General features: G+C 35.1%; 1 protein-coding gene across 1 annotated transcript in view; it reads left to right on the top strand.

Annotated features, from left to right (window-relative positions):
* The window catches only part of LOC120751450 (uncharacterized), a 183,284-nt gene that overhangs the window by 128,248 nt on the left and 29,982 nt on the right, over positions 1-25,054 (top strand). Inside the window, exon 3 of the mRNA XM_040061368.1 lies at positions 19,749-19,872. Coding sequence (XP_039917302.1) covers positions 19,749-19,872 — 124 coding nt within the window. The remainder of the gene's footprint in view (positions 1-19,748; positions 19,873-25,054) is intronic.

The following is a 25,054-nucleotide window of genomic DNA, read 5'->3' on the forward strand; positions in this document are numbered from 1 at the left end:
TGAGAGTTCAGCATGCCACAGAGGTGAACAATCTGTTGGGAACAGTTAATCTTGTGTTACTGGCATATCAGATGCTCAGTCAGGGTTCCTTTAAATTCTTTTTTTATCTACCAGACTCCTGCAGATGGTGAATATACAGATGTGAGAAGTTATGTCAGTATTGGAGTGTAGACTCTGTCTCTAGGTACTTGCTTAGTCCTTGTACACTGATGGACATGACTATAGTTATTTTCTGAAAATTCAGGTAGTCATTCCTTCTTTTGTTGACACATAGAATTTAAACGTGTTTAAGATTTTTTACCTGTATATCTAGATATTGGACCTTGACCCAACAAAGCACTTGTGCATCTGTTTAACCAGGAGGGCAGTCCCATTAGTGTTGTGAGTGCCTCTACAGACATTTGCCTGCATAAGGCACAGCAGAAATAAATGTAGGCCACCTCTGAAACCAAGCCCTTTATGTTAAAATAAATTTTATTAAAGCAATTATCAGTGAAATCTGACTTACAGAACCACTCAAGGGAGCTACAAAAACACTGACTGCCAACATATGTTCTCTGTTAATGAAGACAGAGCAGTACTGTACTCAGATTTTTGGAGATAGTTTTGGACAGTGCATTAAAACAGTAAGTAGCTTATTAAAGGTGGCTTCTTTTAAAACTGATTGGGACAATTTATACCAATTAATTTCATTAAACATGCTATGAATTTCACTGCTCTTTAACATTTCAATAATTTCCTAGTAAGATTTTTGTGAGTAGAGAGAAATAGCAAATCCTACAAACTACTGTCTGCTTAGACTGTGGGGATGAATTGTAGAAGAGTCAGGTTCAAGAAATGTCCCTGCCTAATCAGCAAGGTAGCTCTTCATAGAGAACAGGGACCTTTGACACCCACATTCCAGATTTTAACTCACAGAAAATCGGTATCATTCAGATCTTTCATCTCCTCTTTTTAAACTGAAAATGGATATTTAAAAGGATTAAATTTTAATGCAGAACAACAAATGCATTTAAACCCTTTAAAGTTTCTGTAAAATTGAAGCGTCATCCTTCAGGCAATAGCAAACTCTTGCAAAATTTTCATTCAGTAATGCAGTAAACATAATGGTGCCTTATGAAGGACGAATGCATATTTAGGTAATGTGTATGTGGTACTTTGGAGGCAGAGGCAAATGACCTCTGCCTGCACTTCGTGCTGGCCAGAAGCCAGGAGGATGTGATTAGCATAGTGTTGAGCCAGAACCTACACTAATAAAGCTCTCTGATTGTAGGGGCTGCTACTTGGGCAAAGTTCCATACTAATGATGCTTGCATAGCTTCTGGTTACATCTGTGTTAGTGCGTTAGGTCAGAGTATGTGTGTCCTTCCTAAAAGAATATCCTGATATCTCTGCTCATTGTATTTTTGTGAGCATAAATGGGGTTCCTTCTCAGATGAAAAGAAATGGGGAGGTCTGGTCTCAGGGTGCACTGAAAGCAGTGCAACTGCTAAGGAGCATTCAGTTTACAAGGTCAAACTAGAAGCAGTTGGAAGTAAAATCCCCTAAAATTTGTACAGCATAGACATTGAGTCCTCGACACGAAGTGCTTTGCTCTGTGTGTTTATTTTCAGCCTCTCTCTTTGTTAACAGAGTGGAGTGGCTCAGACCTCATACTCAGTCCTCAACTGAATCCTCAGCTCAGTCTGTTGCATTCCAGGGAAAGAGAAGAAAATCTAATTATGAAATAGAAAGTTTAGAAACATTACTTTATCTTTAAGACTTATGGAAACATCCTTCAAAAGTATATTTTAGGTATCTAGTAAAGATATTTAAAGATTTTTCTTCACTACCTAAGAATATTTATAAATTGTGAGTGGACACAAGTTGCTTGCTAGGGAAAAATCTATTTCACAGTCATAAGGAATTAAATATTTCAGCTGGTTCAGGCTCTGACTTCAAGCAGAACAACACTCAGCCTTGGTCAGTCAAGTTTTGAATATAAGCAAGATTGGAGCTCTCTGTGTAAGCTCTTCTTATTTTATATTTTTAATTTTAATAGGTATTATCAATTATTTTTATTATTTCACTGCAAATTTTGAAATTCCTCTGAAAATAAAAAATTTCTGTAATGATGGCAAAGCTTTACATCTTTTATTGTCTAGGATTTTATACAGTCTTGCTGTTTCAACACTTAGCAATGTTAATGAAATGATTTCCAGAGATTCTAGAGCTGCTAAGTTTTGTACAGAAAACAAAAACAGTTTGTTAAAAAAAAAAGATATAATGACTTTTGGAATTTCAAAAATAAAAAACTCTAGAAATACCAAAATTAGGGCTGTTCTACATCTTTAATTCACTCTTTATCTTTAAATATTTACCTAAAACCTCCTGCATCACAAATAGACATTCCATAAAACTTTTTCACTTCACAAAAATTGTGCCAGCCCAGCACAGGATCTTTATGAGCTTAGTTATTGCTATTACAGTCATAACTCATAATTCAGCCCATGCTAGCAAACACAATAGATTTTACCTTCAGAAAGCTCTTTCTTTCCTTGTTGGATACATATACAATAAGGGAAATAAAAATTATTTACAAATGAGAAAAATGAGACACAGAATTTGGGCTATTTTAATTTTGTTCTGCTTTGCTTCACTTTGCTTTGCTGTATTGTACAATATGTATTTTTCACTCTATGTTCATGTAGTGAATTCACACCCTGCCCTTCTATGCCTACCTGTCCAGGGACTTGTGCTTGATACCTCACAACTAGCAGTAAGCTTTCTCTCCTTCAGATTCCCTACAATGAAGAGTAAAGATGTTCAGGAAAGGTGGCAGAAAAGGATGGAGGGAAAGTAAACACTGAATCTTGTGTGTTTGGGTATAATGCCCAAATATTTGGCACTGCAGTGGCTCCTTCTTGAGCACTTGCAGATGGAGTAGTGGCTCATGAGACACAAGATAAAGTGGGTCCAGTTGCTCTGTAAAGTAATGTTGTGGGTTGTTTTACTCATCTTGTTTTTCTACTGGCTTTTGTTTTATGGTGGGTTGTTGGTTTTTTTCCATGTTGGGCTTGAATATACTTAGTGAAATTTAAATGAGAAAAATGAAGCTGGAAGATTTGGGTCTTTTTTATTACAAGAAAAATAAATCAAAAAACAGCCAGTTTAAAAAAAAAAAAAAAAAAAAAAAAAAAAAAAAAAAAAAAAAAAAGTAACTATCTGTCCAACAGCTGTACAGCCACAAAACCCAGGAGAAAGGAAAATTAAAAATAGTTTTTTGAAGAGCATCTCATAGCATTAAAAATAACCCCCACAAATATATCAAGTAAAATACTACATGAAAGTTCTTTCCTCTAGAGAGGTGATGCAATCATTAGCAAACAACTTGTTTTAAAACAGTTTAAAACATACCAAAATGTGAAAGATTTAATGGAAATAAAAGCATGTCCTCTTGCAGTATAGAACAAATTGGCAAACTTAATTTTCATATCTTTATTAAACAGGTAGAGCCATTTTTGACAAGGCACTATACTGAACAGACTAGATTGATTTTAGGCTGATCTAAAACGTAGTTTGAATGAGAATAGACAAATTTATACACAGCTTTCTACCCATTTTTAACTACTCTAATGAGATATCAGACTTTCTTAAATACTGTGAATAATAGTTATCTCAAGAATGACATGATTAGTCCTTCTTTTATGTGAAGGGGGTTTTTTTACTTAGGTTTTTACTGAAATCAAGAAGCAATTTTCCATCAGATACCAACAGAAATTAATTAACATTGATTTAAACCATCCTTCACTAATTAACAAAATAATCTTTATACCTGTGTTGTGTAGCTTGGTAAATATTAACTACCAATAAACCTGAAGTAGAGAGATCTTGATTTCCTGTTTGAGTCAATTTCATTGAAATAATTTAAGCAACCACTTTAAAAGATTGCAAAAATGCCAACTTGATGAGGTGTCTTCCTTAGTAAGTCAAGTGCATAATTGGGTCATATTGTACATTTGTATAGAACAAAACTGAAATATTATCTTCCATTTCTCCAAATCCAACATAGACTCATCAAGTTGTCAAGTTGTCACCATCTGCTCAAAATCTGATTTTTGGAATCATCTTAACTAATATAAGATTTGTGATTCTCCCACCAGACTGATAAACCAGAACTATTTTTTTGAAGGGAATATATAGCAGTTCAGAACCACATAACTTCCTGCTCCTAATGTGTACGCATTGCATGCATCAACAACCAAGTGACAAGGAAGAACAATTACTTTACTCCAGCTGTCTTAGGGGTCTTTTTCTTTCTGTCTAATTAGAAACTTTTCTCTACATGGAATTCTAAATATTCCATAAAATCTTTTGTTACTAGGGAATGTACTCTCAGCTCTCTGTCTAGTTTAGGGTTCTGATTTTTTATGAACAGTGTTGCTTCAGGAAAGTCAATAAGACTTTTCTCCTTGGGCATCTTCTCATTATGACACTTTAGCTGAAGATCATTCTTATGGCACAGGTACATTTGATCACAAACCCAGAGAAATTCCAGACCTTCTGGAATGGTTTCTGCTGAGGAGAATTATGCCGCAGCCCAAGAGCAATTGATAGAATAGCAGAAGGTGAAGCAGACGCAGTGGAAGAAAAATGAACAGGTGTCTGGCACTAAGAGAAGCTGGAGCTAGTTTCCTCTCTGTCTGATGTCTAGAAGAGATAATGGTAATACACAGCCTTGCCAAGAATTTGTTGTTTGCACAGTGTTTGTACACCCACCTGTTCCATCTGAAAATGAGCTTGTGAAACTTGTGAGCTCACCTGACTGAAAAAGACAGAATAAAAAGAGATTGATGTAGTTTTGCACTGTGCCTGTTGAACTGGCAGAAGACACTGGAAGAAGATATCTGTGTGAGGGAATATCAGTACATTTACCGTTTAAATGAGATTTCTTTCGTTGTTAACTCTCTCTCTTGCATTCTTTTGTTTGGATGTGGATATGAATATGTGTATCTGATAACACCTTACAGATCACACTTATTTTCACACTTCCCTTTTTTTCTGTGAAGAAGGTAATAAAATCAGCAATGACGGAACTAAGAAACATGCATTTGATATATTTCATGTTATGAGACATAAAATAGAGAAACTTACTTATGTTACAGTGAGATGCTACTCAAGCATCTGAGTAAAATCAGCTGTTAAAAGTAGACTTTAGAGTGATGACTAGGTGCAAAGTTAATCAACACTTTGTCTGTAGGTTAACTGAGTTTCTTTATTACAAAAAAAAATTGGATGGTACAAAAATTGTAGCTACCCAGAAATGTGACCATAAAACTGGGGGAGAAGGGAGTAAGAAGCCACTTTCACAACTCACACCCAGAGCAGATGAACAGTGTCTCTTCCCACTTCATAAGTATCACCTCAATAGCTGGATGTGTGCACACACTTATGTGTCATGAGCTGGTAGCTTGTCCTGCCACAGTTCCAGTCCTTTATAGATATCATATTTTTCATTTAATCAGTTGCCATCAAAATCTCCCTGCTCTGTTGATTAGCATGTGAACTGCATCTCCCCTTGCTGTATTACCCAAATTTTCCTGTCATTAAGCTTAGTCTAAATTTAAATTCACTAGCAGTGGCTATGGATTTATAATAGCTTAAATGAGGCTATAATTTGGTCTATTAACTCTGTACAGCTGACTACCAAGATATTTTTCTTTTCTGAGTTCATGCTACTCTTCTGGACAAAAATTCAGCATCTGCCAACTATTTTTTTTAAATACATACTGAAATATATTTAACACATCACATGCTGTATTTTGTTAAACACTTTTTCAGAAGTCAGACGTGCCTTCAGAAAGGAAGTACTGAGAAATAAATTATAATGTCTATTATTTAATATTTCTCCTAATCAGAAAAATATACAAAATAATGCCAATATCCTGAGTTACTGGAGTGGGCCTGAAATTGTTCTATGAACTCCTTTTAAGAGGGAAATAATACAGTGGAACTAATTTATTATTGAAAAAGTCAATATCGAAAGGCAGTACCCAGAATGACCAAAGGAGGGTAGTTTACTTTAAAATATATGGTACAGCAATATATTTTCCTTTAGCATTTTAATAACCTGGAGTAAAGAAAACCTGAACCTAAACACAATACCAACAAATTGAACACATTACTTTTTTGTTAACCTAATTTTTTTTCACTATTTTTCTAGGCATTTTAGGAGGGAGGCAATGGAAAAAGCACATCCTGTTGATAAAGCTCAGCAGAACATTTTGTTCCTTTCAATTTCTTTTCTTCTGGAAGGGTCTAGAGATTCAATCTATTTTTATCCTTTAAAAAATAAAAAAGCAGCCATGGAAGAGGATACATTTTCACATTTCACATCATCACCAAGAAATACAGAGCCCTGACAAGCAAGATAAATGAACAACAAACCAAAAAGTACTGGAGAAGGGTCAAATCCATTTGACTTACAGGCCATTGTGGAGAACAGTGGGTCATACAATCTTTTCTTTTGTTTGTGAAGCCACCAAGTAGAAAGTTTATAGGATAAATGCTTCCCTGATTTCGAAATAAAGAGGAAGGTATATTATAAACTAAGGGCTTGCTATGTCATCTATTATTAAGACTTGTTAGTACCTAACCTTGACTAATTTGTTTAATATAGGTTCAGGATAAGTGGCAGATAGTCAGAACTTAATCATTTCTTCATTTATGATCAAGTACTGATTTCCTTAGTTCCATCCAATTTTATTTGGCTGAAAGTATCATTGCAGAGAGCAAGACTGGGTATAGGGGTCCTGGGATTTGGTCTTTTGTGTTCTTAGCTGTGTTAAAGGTGAGAATATTTATGCTCAAGGCTTGCTCTTTTCCTGTCCTACCTCACTCATGTCTCCTTTGTCTCCTTCTCATGCTTCTCAAAATACATAATAACAGTGCAAAAAATTTCACTTCAACTATGTTAACACATTTAGGAAAAATACTGTCTTCTCTTTTCCTTTCCCAAATGAGAATTTATATTTTCCTGACTGTGCAGAATGTTGACGGTTGTCATATAATGGGAAACAGGAAGCTGTAGTCAAATGATAATACCAATTTACTGCATCCGCTAGTTAGGAATACGATCGTGAAGTCTTGGTCTCAGAATAGGAAAGATCAGAGGAGGAAAGAGCTGCTGTCAGACAAGTGGGATAAATTAGTATGGAAGATTAGTCAGTGATTAATATGTTTCATGGGTTGTTTTTATACTGTTACAATTATAGATATATACTTATCTTCCCTTCCTGGCTTGCCTCTATTTATGGACAGTAAAAAGATGAAAGGGAATGGAGAGAGAAAATGGGATTTTTCAGAATGCTGATTGTGCAATCAAGCTAAATACATGGAGAAGATTCAAACATCAGGGAAAAAAAAAAAAAAAGGAGGAAAGGAAGAAGTGAGCAATGTACAAAAGTCAGATTCATTATCAGAAATTACTCTCCACCATGTTGCTTAGGGATTATTATAACTGTAGCTATTCCTCTCTCTGAAGCATGAAATACAATGACAGCAGTAAAAAAAGGTTTCTCCTGGCTAAGTGTCATGCTAGGTTCTGACATAACTAATGTATGTTCACTGTTAACATAGTCATCAAGACCACCTCTGCCACCATTTTAATAAGTCATGAAAGGGTCTCACTTTTTCTCCAAAAATCTTCTTCATGTTCCCACGCAGTGATCTAGTTCATGCAAATAACCTTCGTCTTTAGCTTGCTTGATCTGGCTCATTAGATGACAACACAAGCATTGTTATGACACGTGAACAGGTAGAACGGAACCCCTGGAGAAAACCTGTTCAGAGCTATGACACGATTACAAAATGACTGCCATAATGAGACAAATATGATGTTAGGTTGGATTAGAAAAATATATACATTGTGGAAAAAACAGTACCATTTTTCCCTGTGAATGTGTTGAGCATACTGCGTCCAGAACAGATTACTTTGTTCCAGAAAGACCACAATAGAAATAAATAATTTTCTTATCTTGAAAAATACCTGTAATCAACCAATTAGATGTAAACTATGCACACTTTAGCATAATGAATGCAGTAATCGTTCTGTATTGGACACTGCTATGAAGGTGACCTTTTCTCCATTTCACTGAAATTCATCCTTCAGTCAAATGAATAGAAAAAACTGTGAATATTTCCTAGAATTGCAGAATAGCTAAACAGAGAATTACTCTTACCTGAATCAAAGTGTCATAAAACTATTTTGATTGGGAGGGATATATGAGAATCATTTAGTTCACTGACCTGCTAAAAGAAGGACCAGGTAGATTACTTTTCTCAGTGTTGCGCTTAGAACGTATCTCCAAGAATGCAGATTATACAACATATTTGGGGAACATATTCCAATAATTTAAAAGTTTTTCTTAACATTTACCTGGAATTTCCTCCAGCAGATATTGTGTCCACAGTCTTTTGTCCTGTCACCATGAACCTTCAAGAAAAGCATGCTTTCATTCTCTCAGTGCTTTTACATCAGACATAGATAGTAACCAGCTCTCTTTTCATCCTCTCTTTTTTAGACTGGATAAACCAAGTTATTCCAGCCTCTCCTCATATGCCATGTGCTGCAGTGCCTTAGTCATCTTGGTAACTCACAGCTTTGCTGGACTGACACCATACCATGTCAATATATTCTACTGAGGAGGACCAAACTGGGCAAAGCAGGCCAGATAAAGAATAACGATCTTCAGATTACTCTGTATACTTGGTACTATTTTCCAAATAGGTTAGTTCCATGTAAGAGATCTTGGCATCACTGAGGGAAGTCTCTGAAATGCAAAGAGTGATAAATTTTGTCAAAATAAACCAAAGCCAAAATTTAAACCAGAAAAATATTATTGTGACACAGCATTGCTCATTACAGTGAGTATGTAGGTTGAATATACATACTGAATCTTCCACTCTGTTGTCATCACAGCCATTTCATGAGGGTCATGATGAAACATTAAAAAATATAGAAGAGAACAGTAAGGATTATCAGGAGTATATTAAAGTGTGTTTCACTCTAGAAACGCATGGCATCTGGGACTCCTATAAATATTTTATTTCCTTCTTCTTGTAAAAATTATACATGTTTTGTGTGTATGTGCATCCAGCTCATTTTCTGGGCATGCAAGTTTTCCTATGGTCACATGTAGGTTTTTGCTTTTTGGGGAGTTTGGCTTGGTTTGGGGGTTTTTTTGTAGGTTTTTTTGGGGGGTTGGTTGGGTGTTTTTGCTTTAGGGGATGGGTTTGCAGAATCTCAATAGGAACTTGTACTCCAATATCAGGTTTCCTAATGTTTCTTTTTCTGAGACTGCCAGGCTACTTTGACCTGAATGCACAGTAGTTACACCAATTCTGTGTAACTGAACCTGGTGCCAGGCTTTTGAGAATATTTCCTTCTCTTAGCTTTTGTTTTCATGTGACATGACAATGCATAGCTATACAAAGGAGAGAAACAGGACATAGCTATTCACTTTTGCTGTCACCAGGTGCTGTAAATCACTCTTAAATCATTGCTTTGAGTTCTGTAGTCATGAACCTTCTTTCTAGCAGTCTAGTTTAATTTCCCTTCTGCTTTTTATAAGTAGTCTGTGAATGGAGCCTAATATTTTTCATGGATGCTTGAGTCAAATTTAAATAGAGGAATACTAAAATGAGTACCTCCTCTTCCACCCAGTTTGACTTTTCTACAGCTGGTGAAAGGCTGGTTGGGTCTGGAATAAATAATTTTCATCTGTTTCAAAGCATCTGTGGTGAAAGAAGTATCAAAATTAAGCAAACCAAAACAAACCTAAACCCCAGCTGCAATTTTCTTTTTCTGTAGAGTGTCAAATTTGCTACCTCAAAGTCCAATTAGAGTTCATTTTCTACCCAGTCCTGCAGCTGGCAGAAGTTGAGTGAATTTGCCAAACAGCTAATGAAGATTTTCACTGAAATAAATGTTATTTAAACAGACACAGTTCAACAACTTCAAATCTTATTGTAAAAATAGGCAGGGCCTCCAGCTTTTAGAAGTTTAGTAGTTATTTGTTCTAGGGCCTTTTCTAGGTGGCTCAGGAAGGTGTGCTATTTTTGAGTGGCTGTACAGTTTTTCTGAGAGGATTTAAACTCCTACGGAAAGTCACTATGAGACCAGTCAAAAGTCAGAAATTATGAGATCAGTGGTATGTGAAATGTGTGCTGGGAAAAGGATGAGAGCACAGAAGGCACAGTATCACCTAAAGAGGCATTTTTCTTTCATTTCAGAAAAACTGAAAGGTTTGAACCACTAAGGTACTGTAAGTTTTCACTGAGTCACATAAAACACCCAGATGTGTATGTGATAAGGAGAGAAGTGTAAGTGGCTGTGAGGCACTGAGGGTCATGTCTGCACTTTATGTATTTCTTGCATATAAGCAGAGAAAGATTTTCCTTTGCCTTCACAGCTGATAAAATGTTCTGCTTTGAATTATAGGAATAAATATACAACCAAGCAAGTGTATAGATTATAATTATGGACTGTCCCTGATATACTTGCCCTTCTATGGGTTCAGAAACTACTAAATTGTCAGATAAAACCAACAATTTTTTAATGAGAACATATCTATGTTCCAGCTGTTTTCTCACCATTTTAATATAGGATTGCTTCATCTGATGCCTTTTTATGTCCGAATTCAGTGATGGTGAGACCGGGCACCAACTAAACATTAAGTTGGTAATTTCTGAGATGACATTAAATCTAAAATTCTCAAAGAGAAGTTAGTTTAGAAAGTCTAGGAATGAGCTTGTACAGCCACAGTTGGAAAAACAGACAATCACTGCCTCAAAAGGAGTTCATAGCCTTGTGAAAAGCAGGATATTTACTCTAATAAGGATCCTCCTATTTACATCTTGTAGGAACCATTAGAATTTTGATATACTTCATCTTTCTTGTCTTCTGTTCTCTTGTTTATTTTTGTGCTAGGTTTTCCTTTTGAAAGTAATGCCTCATATTCTGTGTATTGTAACATATAATGAGGTCAGGAGTAAAGAAAGGAGAGAGAAGCATTATCTAAACTCAGTGATGTTAATATGTATCTTTTGTTGATATTTTTGCACATTTTAGGTTCCTATGTCCCTGTTCAGGCTTGTATTTGTCTGATCTTGAAGTCCAAATTACTCCAAGCTTGCATTATATAGGAAAACATTTTAGAAATCACATTTCCTGTAAGCATAAGCCAAAGAGCTGGATGTCTGATGAATTTTAATCATAGAAATAAGACCTGGTAAACTAGTGTTACTTCTGAACTGTTGAATAGGAAAAATGTGTGCTTAGTTAAAATCAGTGTTGTTAATTCGACAAGTTCACTTGCTCAAAATTCACCTGTTGTTTTTCAAAGAAAACATAATACATTATTTAATAACTGATACTTTTAAGAGTCCATTTTGTGGTACCCCAGGTCTTTCTGCAGTTATCCTGCATCATCCTCCCATGTAAATATTCTTCTTATAGTTCTACTCCCATTTTACAGTTTTGTGTAGACAAAATTAACTTTATTTATTACTCACAACAGTAGAACAACCTTCACTAGCAAGTTAAATAACTGTAAAAAAAGCAGCCACTCTGGGAGAAAAAAAGAATGCCATGGCAATAAGTAGTATATTGATCTAAAAAAAAAAAAAAATCTGAATGTTCATAAATTCAGAGAAAAAAATTAAATAGAAAAATAAAGATTGCAAAAATATTATAATACTGTAAGTTAATTCACAGAAATGCATTAATCTCATATTATTACTTCTGAATTTTTCTCTGTCTCCTGCAGACAGTGGTACAAAGTGCTTGATAGCTACAGTTTGAGATATAGACTGACACTTTTTTCTGCAGCAGTCATGAGTGAGTTATTCCAATCTCTGCTAGCACAGCTGGAAAATTTACCTTCACACGGCTGGAATTCCATTTCAGCCTGTCATGATACACTACACTGCGTCTGTTTCTTCATGAGCTACAGCATTGGTGCAATGTGTTCTCTAAGGTTTCTGCTATCACAAATACAGTCACTAAAGCCATCTATTAAAAGTAAGTTGAGATTGAAGTGCTTTGATATCAAAAAATAAGTTATTTTGTAAAGAGTCAGCTCTCTTAAGGTTAGAAAAACTTACATAATACCATGATTTTATTTCACATTTCTTTCAAGTTTTTACAACTGCTTTTTTGCAGTTAATTTATAACGTTCCTGGACCGGGTGTATTTTAAGATTCTCTTTTGTGTGCTTACCAATGAGTGGACTGCCTTAGCTTTTATTTTCCTCATTTCAAGGGAAATAAAAGGGACTAAAACTTACCCCGATAATTGGTTGACATGAGGGATATAAACAAGAAATAATTAATATGGATTATTCCTTCAAGAAGTCAGCAGCAAAGAAAAAGTGAGGCCTAGAAGATGGACCAAGCACAAGGCCAGTGTGCAAGTTAAGCTTTCAGTAATTACCTCTGCTTCTAAATATGAAACATAATTTCATTTAAACACTACCATTTCTTAAGTCTATGGGGAATTGCCATTAAGAATGTGGATTCAAGTGATAATTTTCCTCTTTTTCTTTACTGCAAAAGTTTAAAATGTTAGTTGAAACTAAATCTGTCTTCAGTATTGGAATTGATCCTCAAGCATCACAAAACAGTTTTTTTTCATTTTACCTGTCTCTTTTAAATGCTAAGCAGCAGAGGTGGTTGCTTAGCCTAATACTCTAACCTTCATCTCACTTCCTCTCCCAATTCACTCAGAATTTTTTCTTCTACGAGTACCTGTGATTAGTGCTGTGAAGCATGTTCTATAGTAAATCATACATGTTCACTGCAGAACTAAGTGAAAGGCACAGCTTGCATCTTGTGTGCCTTCAGCTCAAGTCTCCTCTGGCCAAAATCAGTGTGTTGATCACAGTGCTGTCTTTGTAATGCACGCAGAAGTAGGAAGCATAGAAAGGAGGAGAAATAAGAGAAGGGCTAATTTTTTACGGTTAGTGAAGCTAAAGCAAGGCCTGTAATATCAGCTTTTTTACCACTTTAATGGTGAACCTTGTTGTATGTGGCAGATTAGAGACGTGACTAACAGCTCTTATGTATTTATTGACCTTTTTCTACTTTAAATGTGCTAGCCATACATTCTCTTTGCTCATTATTAACTGGGAAGTGGGTGTTGAAATGTTATTTACAATGTCCTTCTCTGTGCCTCAAGAAATGAGCTACACCATGGTGAGCACAAAGAAATAAGCTTTCACCTGTGTAGGAGGGTTATGGTAAGCACTGTAGAATTTTTTAAGTTTATAAATAGGAAAATGTATTATCCTGCTGTGGAAAATGCAAACACATTCAATAGAAGAACTATCATTTAAGTTTTCAGAGTTTAGAATGCTGAGAAGTGACCAGCCCTACAGTAGGAAGTCTGGTTTTTGCAGTTTACATCAGAGGTATTTAAAAACAAGATTTTAAAATTCTGCGTCCACAGAAAATTTAGAGCATTCAAAACAAGTTACCACCAACTCACTGGGTATTACTCTAATAGACCAGTATCCTTTAAAGAATACAGTTTTATAATTAAAGTGAAAGGACCAATGCTGTGAAACACTGACTTCAAAGTCTATCAACAGAGTGACACTTGTAGTGGACATTTTGGCAATATGCGAGAGGAGACATTTCAAAATTTTGAGACAATGAAAATGGGGTTTTACTTTACTCAAGCATAGATACCACTATAGATTTTTAATCTGTGTAATCACTCTGGGAAGAGAGCATCTCTAGAGAACAATCTGCAATTCCTTTTGCTTCCATTTTTATGGATTTTTTTCTGTTCAAAAATCTATGGAGATAACTCCCCTTAATTGCTTCTACACTGTCTATGCAGACGTCCTAGGCTTCAAGCTTAGTCTAGACAATTAAACTGTAGATAGCTGCATCTTGAAGATCTTTCAAACCATGTGTTTCTGTAATTAAATTCTGGTCTGCTATTTTATAAACCAGTCCATGAAACCTCTGTTATGGAAAATTTATCCTCTGAAGGCCTATAAACATTGCTTGCTTAGCCAACAGGCTGCTATATCTTTAGCATTGTATCTGTTTTTTGTTTGGAGCTAATATGGGTGGACAAATGTCAAACTCCTTTAGATAAAACGGTGACTGTCAGTTTGAAAGTCTGTACATCTTTTAGTGTATAAAGAATACTGAGGTTTAAAATGACTCCTCTGTTTTGCAAAGGATACTCCACACAAAATGGTAAATCAATAAGCCTACAGGTGAGTACTATGTCAATTGCTAGAGATTACATAGTGAGAAAATTAATTCACCTCAGGGACATCTGCACCCAGATGATGCAAATTTCTGCCTTTTGGAAGAAGGATTTCTAAAATCATCTATTAATTTTCAAAATGCTAAGTTACAGGAAGCTTTATGCACAGATTTGGTTATAAGTAGAACCTCTGAAAAAAGTATATATAAACAAGGACACAGTGGAAGGAAAAAACCCAACCAACTTTAAGGACTTTAAGATGTACTAAAGAAAAGCACTGTAGAAGAGGTAGGTGTTATCTTTCTCCATGGAATATATAGGCAGCTTCTATCTTCTAATTGAAATCACTCTTTATAACTGCTAAACTTTCAGAGGAAGATTTCAGTCTATGGGCACCATAAGTGCAGTGCATCCTTCAGTACTGTGATATATGCAACAGGTCGCTGAAGTCAGACCTGTGGATCACTCAGAAGCAGAGGAGGGGGTGATGGCATTTCTTCTGTACTCATGCTCTAATTCTTCTCCTTGGCCTGTTTTCATTATTGCTGAATGAGGAATGCCTGACCTGAGTCACACTATTCTTGTTAAAACATGCCTATAAAAGAGTCAGTTCTGCAATAGGAGATTGCTGCCAACTTGAAAATTCAGAGAAGGCTCAGCAAATGTTTCCATGCTCTTCACTCCCCTTCTGACTCCATGTTTCTGTGCCATGGTGAAGACAAGTGTTCATCTTTGTCTAGATATGAGACTTTATTAATTGGAATCCACCCCATTGTGGTTTTTTTTTTTGTTTTTGGTTTTTGTTTTTTTTTTTTTGTTTTGTTTTGTTTTGTTTTGTTTTGTTTTGTTTTGTTTTTAATACATTGTTTTACAGGGTCTCTGTAGTATACAACATGTACTCTGAATCTCAACAATGGTTTTCTGTGAAATTAGGTTTTGAGAATTGGAGAAAGAAAGAAGCAGACACTACATGTCTGCTATACATTCATTTTAATTTATGCATACATGTAAATAAAAAGACGTAAATGAGTATTTTTGGATCTTCAACTCTCCAGATTCTATTTCATACCACTGCTTTTTGATTAAAAATACAATTTTAAGCTACAGGCTATAAGTTAAATTATCAATTGCTTGATGAGGTACATTTGGATGGCAGAGTGCAAACAATTAAATTTCCTCACCCACAGTCTTCATGTAACATATAATAGGATCTGGTCTACATTACCTTTGTAATTGTATGGGCACGTAAGCATTAATTTGTGGTGTGACCTTTTTAAGCTAAATAAAATGTCAGTATTTATCAGAAAATCCACACGTGTGGGGTTATTAGGAGCTGACATGGTTGTGTTGAGTCATTATGCAGATCTTACATTTTACTCTTTGGCTGGAAATGACAAGGTGTAAAAGATCTTTAAAGCAGAGTTCTTGCCATTCTGGGGATATTAAGAATCTCTTGCCATCCCCCCTTCCCTGCGCCGCCCCCCCCCCCCCCCCCATTATCTAAGGACAGAATGTTACCATTTAAAAAAATACTCCAATGCACATAATTTCACTCTGTTTATTTTTACTTTGCCTTGTTTGTTTGGATACAACAATGCACTTTTCAAAACTAGTGGGCTACGAAACATGAGCTGTGAAGAGCAGAAAATAAAGGTATCACAGTGTGGAAAAATCATCTTCAACGTTTCTTCCTTCCATGTTAGAAGAAATATGAATCTTTGTTGGTAAAATTCTTTCCAGATCTCCATCAAAAAGTCACAATAAACTTGAGTGTATTGTTCTCTCAACATAAATAAGTGCTCTCAGTTTGGGAACACAGACACTTTATAAAATGTCAGCCTGTTATCTTCAGATTGACCTGGATTGATTAGTTGAGTTTAAATTGTAGGTTTTGTCCCTCAAGCTGAAAAATACATCTCATTAGATCACTCCTTTCAGAATTCAAAAACGCCTTCAGAAATTTTTTTCTTTAAACAAAGACATATGCAAATATTTTCTTTTATTTAAAAAAAAAAGGAAAGACTATTTCTCAGTTTTAGTCTTAAATATTAAAAAAGTCCGTAAAAATTCAGAGTAATCTGCCTAAGTTTACAATATTTCTAAGCAGAAACACTTTTCTGTTTCACATATTTGATACTGATTCTGTGTGATGCATTGATTTATTTCCAAGGACTCTGTGAATACAAAGCTTAACAGTTCATTGTAATTATAGATCAATGTGATTTACAATAACGACTTGGCATTAGGATCTTGGCTAGCGCATCGTAACACACAATTGTAACATGCACTTGTTATTTAATTCAGTGTCTTTGTCATTTTGTATTTCATACTCTAGAAAGATTTCAAAATTAAATCAAAAATGACACTAAACATGAGGTGTTTACAGCATACATTGTCATTTTGAAACTATCTAAGTAGATGAACCAAAACCAAAAAGAATAGTCTTTACAGCATGAAACCATTATCATTTCCTTTTCTGAGTTCTACAATGAAAAGTCATGTAAGTAGCAGTAATTCCTACATGTTTGACTACACTAGCTAATTAGGAAATAATTATGCCATGGCATTTTGTCAAATTTGCTGGTGCTTCATTAATGTGCATTTCAGATTTAGCACATAGAATGCTGAATTATTTCTTATCATTTGTTGCTTTTGATATTTGATGTTGTTATTTTGTACAATAAATAAATAAAGCCCAGTTGATAGATGATATAGAAAGTTTCTGTGTTTAATTAGCTCTGAAAAGGGCAGACAAATGAATTACCACAAAACTCTTTTCAGCGCTTATATCCTTTTGCTTTTGCCAAACACTGAGAAATGGTTCAAGCTGAGAGAATTTCCTGATACTTATCAGCCACCCACAGTTTCTTCCTGCCATATGAGAACTGCAGGCTACATTTAAGTGTAAAAAGAAATGAGTGAATCCTTCTCTCTGGCTATTGATTCAGATTAAGCTTCCTCCAGCACCTGCAACCTTCCCTCCAGGGGTGGTATTATAGTGATTTATTTAATTTGACATTTTCAGAAACAATTTGTCTGGCATTCCTTTACACTTACACAAATTCAGGGACAAATTGACAATAGAAATAAATAACAGAAATTGTTAGTTAATCAGAGTAATTAGTCCATTTATTGAATTTAACATATCCTTATCAGAGTCTTTTTGAGATTGTTTTTGTCCTTCAGATATTCCATTTTCATGTAATAGGTAACACAGGGAATATTGTAAAGTTATAAATTTATCTTTGCTTTTTTCCCCCTGTACACCACTCTGATGAGACCTAGAGCACTGTGTCCAGTTCTGGAGCCTCCATCATAAGAATGACACAGACCTACTGGAGCAAGTTCAGAGGAGGCCACCAACATGATCAGAGGGTTGGAACACCTCTCCTGTGAAGACAGGCTGAGACAGCTGGGACTATTCAGGCTGGAGAAGGCTCCAGGAAGACAGAACAGCAGTCTTCCAATACCTAAAGTAGGCCTACAGGAAAGCTGGAGAGGGAATTTTTACAAACGTGTGTAGTGACAGGACAGGGTATGGGTACCTGGAGAACAACTGGTCTTACTGCAAAAACTTAAGTGAAGGAATTAAGTGCCTCAAACTCTTCCTCATGCTTTATTGCTGTGTTTCCTCCCACATGCTGTAAAGGATAAAGGTTCTCATTAGACGTTCTTTGGTTGATGATTTAGTTACAGAAACATTTTTATTTTCTTTTATGGCACTATCCAGAAAAAATTTTAGTTGAACTTTGTCCCTTTTCTCTCCCTACATAACTTCACAACAACCTTGTAGTTCTCCTGAGTTTCCTGCCTGTTCTATCAAATGTCTTAAATTCTCTTTTTTTCTTGAGTTCCAGACAAATTTCTCTGTTCAATCAGGTTGGTCATCTTTACCATTGACTCATCTTAGTTAACTTTGAACAGCAGTATTCCATTAGCTTTCAGTTTTAAACATTCTCCCAAAATAATTGACATATTTAAGACAAAGGCAATTCATTTTAAAGTTGTAAAGCAGTGAAGGAACTTTTTAATAACTTTTCCTCTTTATTTAAATACTACCACAACATGTTGCTGGAAGTTTTAAATGAAATATTATTATGCATTAACCAGTAGTTTAATTTTACAAGACAATTTCTAATTTAATATTTAAAAAAATCACTATAGGCTGTTATTTGAAATTACGGTCCAAGAAATTATAAAATTTTATGAGTTTTTATGAGCAGCTTTCCAATAAAATTTTAACAAAGGTGGAGACATAACATTTGAATAAGTTCTTATTATATGTAGTTAGTACATTGCTTGCCGTTCAACATTAATGCTTAATCTAAACTAAATAGAGAGCACTATATATAAACATATAATTATACACTTATGATGTTTTATTATTTACCTTTTCCAGTGTACAGTATTTATTTCTAATCTATTTTTCTAACAGACATTTCCATGTATATTAACTATTTTTGCCAAATTTACAGCAAAATTATTGCAATTAATCATGCCATTTAGGAACGCCAGAATTTAGGGTATATATTGTTTACTCAGTTCTTTTTTATTTGCATCATCCTGTAGTGTGGATTTCCAGAAAGTAAATTAATGTATATAAAAAACCACTGGAATCATGCACTGCAGCAAAAGATTTCTGTCTTCAAACCATGTTTCAGATATCTTTTTTTTTTTGCAAATGCTGATTTGCACTGACTGTGAGAATACTCATGCAAAGGATTTCAAAAGCTATAGTCCTGTTCTTGCATGTAACTCCGAGAATCTGACATGGATCTGAAAATGCATGAGTTACTCAGCTCTGGCTGCAGAGTTTCTGAGAACAGGTAAATAGATTCATTTTTCATGTAACATTCCTAGGAAGCATTCTGCTGCACTAAAAAAATAACTCATCACATCTAATTTTATAGCGGTTGAATTTAAAATAGCTGGTTGGATTACCTCTGTATGCAGCTGGAAAATTAAGAAATGTCATAAAACAAGAACACACTTTTCTCTGTGTATGGGTGAGAGAAGGGGAATAGTCCTTTTCTGTGGAGGAGTTAATGTTTTTAATGAAGACCAGCAAATTAGTTGTATCAAACTGGGAAAATTCAAGAGAATAAGTTGGTAGTCAAAGCAGTCGTCTGAGAGATAAACGGATGACAATCTGTCCCCAGTGCAGCAGTTGCTGTTTTAGTGGATAGTTAAGCTAGAAAAATACATTATAAAAATGCAGATATTAAACCACTCATTTATTTTTATGGGCTAATATCAGGAAAAATCTAGAAGAGTTATACAGGTTGATGTACCTCTGATGATAACTGCAATTCTAGAAGAATTATTTGTTGGTCTGACTTTGTTGACAGGAGTAAACCAAGGCAGTGATATATTTAACAAAAGCAACAGGTAAATTTTAGTAGAAATTTCAAAGACTGTTAATTACTGGATGACAGGGAGAATATTTTTCAGAACTCTCATTGTATTTGACTCTTTCTATACCTAGGCACCCATTACAGCCACTACCAAAGATGGGTTAGAACATGAGACAAACACCTTAGAAGAATTCTTCCAGATACAGATTCAGGCTCCTAACTTTGCACATCTCCAAACAGTGGTCTGCATTCCAGGTATGTGTTTAAACTCCCATTATAGGGAGTGGAGAACTAGTCAGCCAGTGTAGAGTATAATTTTGATGACCTGCATCCACTTTCAGTTGAAACAGCAGTTTGTTTTTTGCCAATACTTACTGACAGATCATTTCCTGACCTCCCTGAAGCTATTATCTGTTTCTCTCTATTCTCAGGTTTTATTTGAAAGAAAGTAAATCTCTAAGCATTTTGTTTGTGAAGTTTAGATGTGAATTGAATACAAGCAACCCAAAGGTATGTGAGAGAAGAGCGAAATTACTTTGAGGTGTAACACAGTCACCCCTGACATTCTTGGAGAAGAAAATATAGAAAAAAAAAGTTATATTTAGCAGATGTTTCTGCTCCCAAATCTATAATTTCTGCACCTTTAATTAGCTGATTTACAAAATGGTGTGAAAAAGCTTTTATTATCTACGGTTCAGATTTTCAGGATTATAGTCTCTTGCTAATTTTCTGTAAAGAAGCAATTTGTAATGATGCCAAAAATTAGTACAACTTTAACAGTATAGTCAGTTAATTTTTGTACAAACCTTAAAAGGCAAAATGTAAGGATCTTTTCAGGGCTCTAAGCATAACTAGGGAGAGTCAAGCTTGTGAAACTAACTAAAGCCAAGAGGTAGTACAGCCATATTTTGAATGGACTTAGAGATGGTGGTGGAGCCTTACTGTACACCATCTTATTTCTCATCTTCTTTTCTTCTTTAAATGCTTTGCCTTGTTGTACACTTACATTGTTTTTACATGAGATGTTTGAGGTGTTCCATGACTAGTGAAAAAACTAGGGTGAATTCAGTAGATACAATAATAGTGAAAAAGTAGAATAATATTAAATATATGATTATAAGATTAATAACACCTCAGAGAAAGGTGAAATATATAGGAAAGAAACAACCCAAACTGTGAAACTTTTCTCTTTCACCATGTCTACCATCACTAGTAATGTCTAGGTGCTTGTGTCAGTAAACATATTCATCCTACAGAGAAACTTACTGCTGTCACAGTGAGGCAGCTTTTCAGCCACAGCAAAATAAAAGTTTATCTTCTGTAGAAGTGTCTTTTGTTTGTTAGAGACAGAATTTCCTAGAATAAATGGTGCTGCCCTTCTGTTAAAGTCCATAACCACTAAATCTGTGTAACTGAGGATTCAGTATCCTATCTCATCTCTTACCATTGGCCAGTTGTAATACCCTTTATCTCCCCAGAATATTTGTCAAGGACTTAGAAATCATCTTCAAGGTGCAAAGAAATATCTTTCTGAGAATCTTAAATGAGTGAATTTCTCCCAGAATAAATAACATTGGAATAAAATACTATTAATCTTATTATTACTATTGTAACATTTGGTTAATAAGTACACCTGGTTAATGAGTAATGTTAATGGTTAATGAGTAGCAGTGGTGGTCTACAACGATTAGGAGATTCCCCGTATTGCTTTAGTGCAACACAGAATATGGTGGTACGATTCAATAAAAAAGTAGGAGCTTGTTAAAATTTCTTATATTGAGATTGTTTCACCAGCATATCAGAGATAATTTTTTACCTGTGGCCATTTAATATTCCCAAGTTATCAGTTTCTAATGGCCTTCTGACTCTATGATAATAGCTATGTCCTCCTGCAAAAACTGTTCTTTGGCTGAACCCTTTTGTGGTCTGTGCTTGAGTACGCATAGATATCTCATTATGTTAGAACTTTTGTTTAGAGCTTTGACAATTTTACATGACAAACCATTATGTTTATGAAAGCATTTCAACATTTAAAGTAGTTTAGATGGCAGGGTTATTTGGTGTCAAAAATAGAATAAAATCAGTCATGAGATGATTTGCATCTGGATTCACCTGGTAAAGTGTGCTAAACTACACCCAAGTCTGCCATCTAGATCACATAGATTTATTTTATCACAAAATGCAAGAAAAATCATCTTTGGTTCATCTCATACTAAAGAAAATACCTAAAGCACATAGAAGTGATATAGACAAATTAGGTCAGATGAACTGAGCTCTGAGCCTAATTTAATCCTTTGACTGAACAGAAGCATAGGGGTACCCATACAGATGTAGAAGTTAAAACCCTAAAAATCTTAAATGGGTAAGGTCAGTCCAACTCAGCCTTAAACCACAAGCAAAGAACTTTTAAGTGTTTCAGTGTTTTTATCTGAAAATGCAGTTAATAGTATTAAACCACTCACAGACCCTGCCTGTTAATATTGGTTAACGTGCTACCCAAGAATTAGTACCAATTTAAAAGCTGGATCTGGCACTGGACTTGAAAGATCTTACAAATATAGACTGAAGGGAAGTAAAGAGAATAGATATGTCCTTTCGAGGATACCTTATAACCCCATTAAATCTTTTGAGTGAACCTTACACAGGAATTAGAGAAACACTGTAGAGCTTCAGGTAGAGTTCTAATGGTTTTAATGCCCATCAACACCTTTATTGTAATCAAATGCAGTAATAATAAGGTTTTGTACTGGGTTTCTCAGGGATAGAGTTAATTTTAGTCATAGCAGCTTGTATGGTGCTGGGTTTGATTTGTGACCAAGACAATGCTGATAGCACACCATGTTTTAGCTATTGCTGAGCAGTGCAGGAGGGTGTGAGTGGGATGGAGGTGCACACAAAACTGCGAGAGGAGGCTGCCAATGTAGCTGCAGCTGACTCCAACTGACCAAAGGACAGGACATTTGAAGTTATTGCATTTGTCTTACTGATTGATACAGCCTTACTTTCCTGGAAGCAAATCCAAACTCAGGTTTTCCTTCACCTACTACTGTATTTTTACCGTGATCCGCAGATTTTCTCACTTTCACTTTTTATGTGAATGAGCAGATGTGCGGGGCTGAGCTGTCTACATTGGAGTGACCCAAAATAGCTCTTAAAAGGCAGAAAGAAAAATTGGGAAGAGCTAGTGTTATGTCATACAAAGCTGTCTCAAGGATTTATTTTTATTATTTTAAGAGGGAAAGAACATGCCTAGCTAAAAAAAGTGAAATAAATTTGGATGGAATTTTCTAGTTTTCAATTAGCCTATTGTACTTGTTATTATTTTCAAAATATTTTCTTCTATGTGATTTGTCTAATTTTCTTTTCAAAAGTTTTAGCCCACTACAAGTGTAAAATATAGTTGTAGAGTGTATTTTTCCCAACTAAAAGGAATGTTCCACTTCCCACATTAAATACCTATTAAGAAAATATACATACCAAACAAAATGTAGTCAAGCTTTCACCTGATGTGGAAAACCCCCAATCCATATTAATTTATCTCAGGAAATCTTGGGAAGATGTGTAATCTTATCATATGTTTTAGGAAAGGTAAAAAAGCTAGATTATGATGGAAAGCTCATTGCCACAGTCCTAACAGAGAGAAATAGGGGAGAACATGCTGAATTTAGGATTTAAAGAACATCGAATGTGATTGCCTCTTTTTAGCCTGCTGGCTCTTGTCTGAGAGCTACAACAACAATTAAATATTTTCCCACCAAGAGTTACTATAGTGCCATGGATATGGCCCATTCCCTGTCCAGAACACCTTGACATGGGAAGGTAGTCAGAGTTACAATTTCTGTGTTAAAAACATTTAAACACTGGTATAAAAGATGAACAATTAGGATTGTCTGACCCTGTGCAAAAGGTTTGCATTGCTTGGAAGGGTTTTACTGTATTTCTTAAAGGATTCACAACTTAATTAACTCTTGGAATAAACCATTTGGTAAAACAATTGTCTTCATTTCAACCTAGAAGGAACCTAAGGTCATTATAATCTATTAGAATGATGATGCTGGAATGAATTAACATTTATTTAATGGACAACCACACTCTAAAAGGAGGTCACAGGGTAACCTTATTGCTTAGCACAATGACAAAGGCAATGTAGAGGGTAAAGGGACAACTGTACTGAAGTCCGCATGTGGTAGAAAAGGTCTTGCAGTCTGATGAAGTACACAGTGTAGAATTTAGTACTTGAAGTAATTTGTGTAATGCTATAGATATTTTTATATCATTGACACCACAGAACTTGGAAAATCTGGCCTTGCTACTTTGAAAAGCTTTCTAAGTTACTGATTATCAAATCATATCATCAAAGTTTTTTTCTACATAAATAAGTATTAGATACTATAGACAAAATACCAAAAGTATAGAATACAATTTTGGGATATATTTATTTAAAAATTCTTGTTAAATTTCTGCTTTAGTTAATCTAATAAGAAATGTAGACTGAAACATGTCAGGAGCATAAAACAAAGTAAGATATCATATTGAGAAGATTGTGTAAACAGTGTAAATAATACTTCAGGGTCAGATACATTTTAATAACAAATGAACAATACCACTTTGTGTTCATACCCTCAATAAGAGAGAGAAAGGAATAAGCCAATTATTTCCATGTATCTACACACACGGAGACATGGGCACATACTCTTACCTGCCTCCTGATAAAGCCTTCACCTGGCAGATACAAAATTTGGGCTTGCATCCTCTTCCTCTGAGGAGAGCTTTTATTATCTGTAGCTGATTACTATGGAAAACTGGGTGGCAGGTGTGGGCATTGATTACAAAAAAAGCCATTAAGTCTGCATTTTGGATATTCGTGCTGCGGTACCAAGTCAGTGTTGCTGAGTAGCATTTAATTTCACAAAGAAGTATACTGTAGTTAGGGCTTCGCCTGAAAAGACCTGAACAAACAACATATTGCAAAATACTCCTGTCTAGGAAACCCAGGCAGCCACCGAACTTCAGGTTTTAGATTTCATTTTCTAATTTAGGCACTTCAGTCTTCTTCAGTCTTGACTTGGTAACTGATTTTTCCTTTTAATCTAGCCATCATCTTTTAACCAGTCTCTGTTTCTTTATTCTTGGAGTGGAGAGACATAAAATTCTGAATTAAATGTAATTAGATGATACTGTCTTTGACTGGATGCAAAGACAATCATCTTGCAGAGCATAGAACAGGTAATTCATAGGTTTTTTGAAAAACTTTTTCTACAAGGTACATTTCCTTCTGTTTTCTCTTTTTTGTTTTGTTTTGGTTTTTTGTTTTGTTTTGTTTTTGTTTTTGTTGGGGTTTTTGTTGGGTTTTTTTTGTTGTTTTTCCACAATATTACATTTCACCAACACATAATGTGCTACTTAATACACCGTGGGCAAATTGTCCCTAAAATGA

Source organism: Hirundo rustica, chromosome 1 (genome assembly GCF_015227805.2).
Source record: "Hirundo rustica isolate bHirRus1 chromosome 1, bHirRus1.pri.v3, whole genome shotgun sequence".
NCBI lineage: Eukaryota > Metazoa > Chordata > Aves > Passeriformes > Hirundinidae > Hirundo > Hirundo rustica.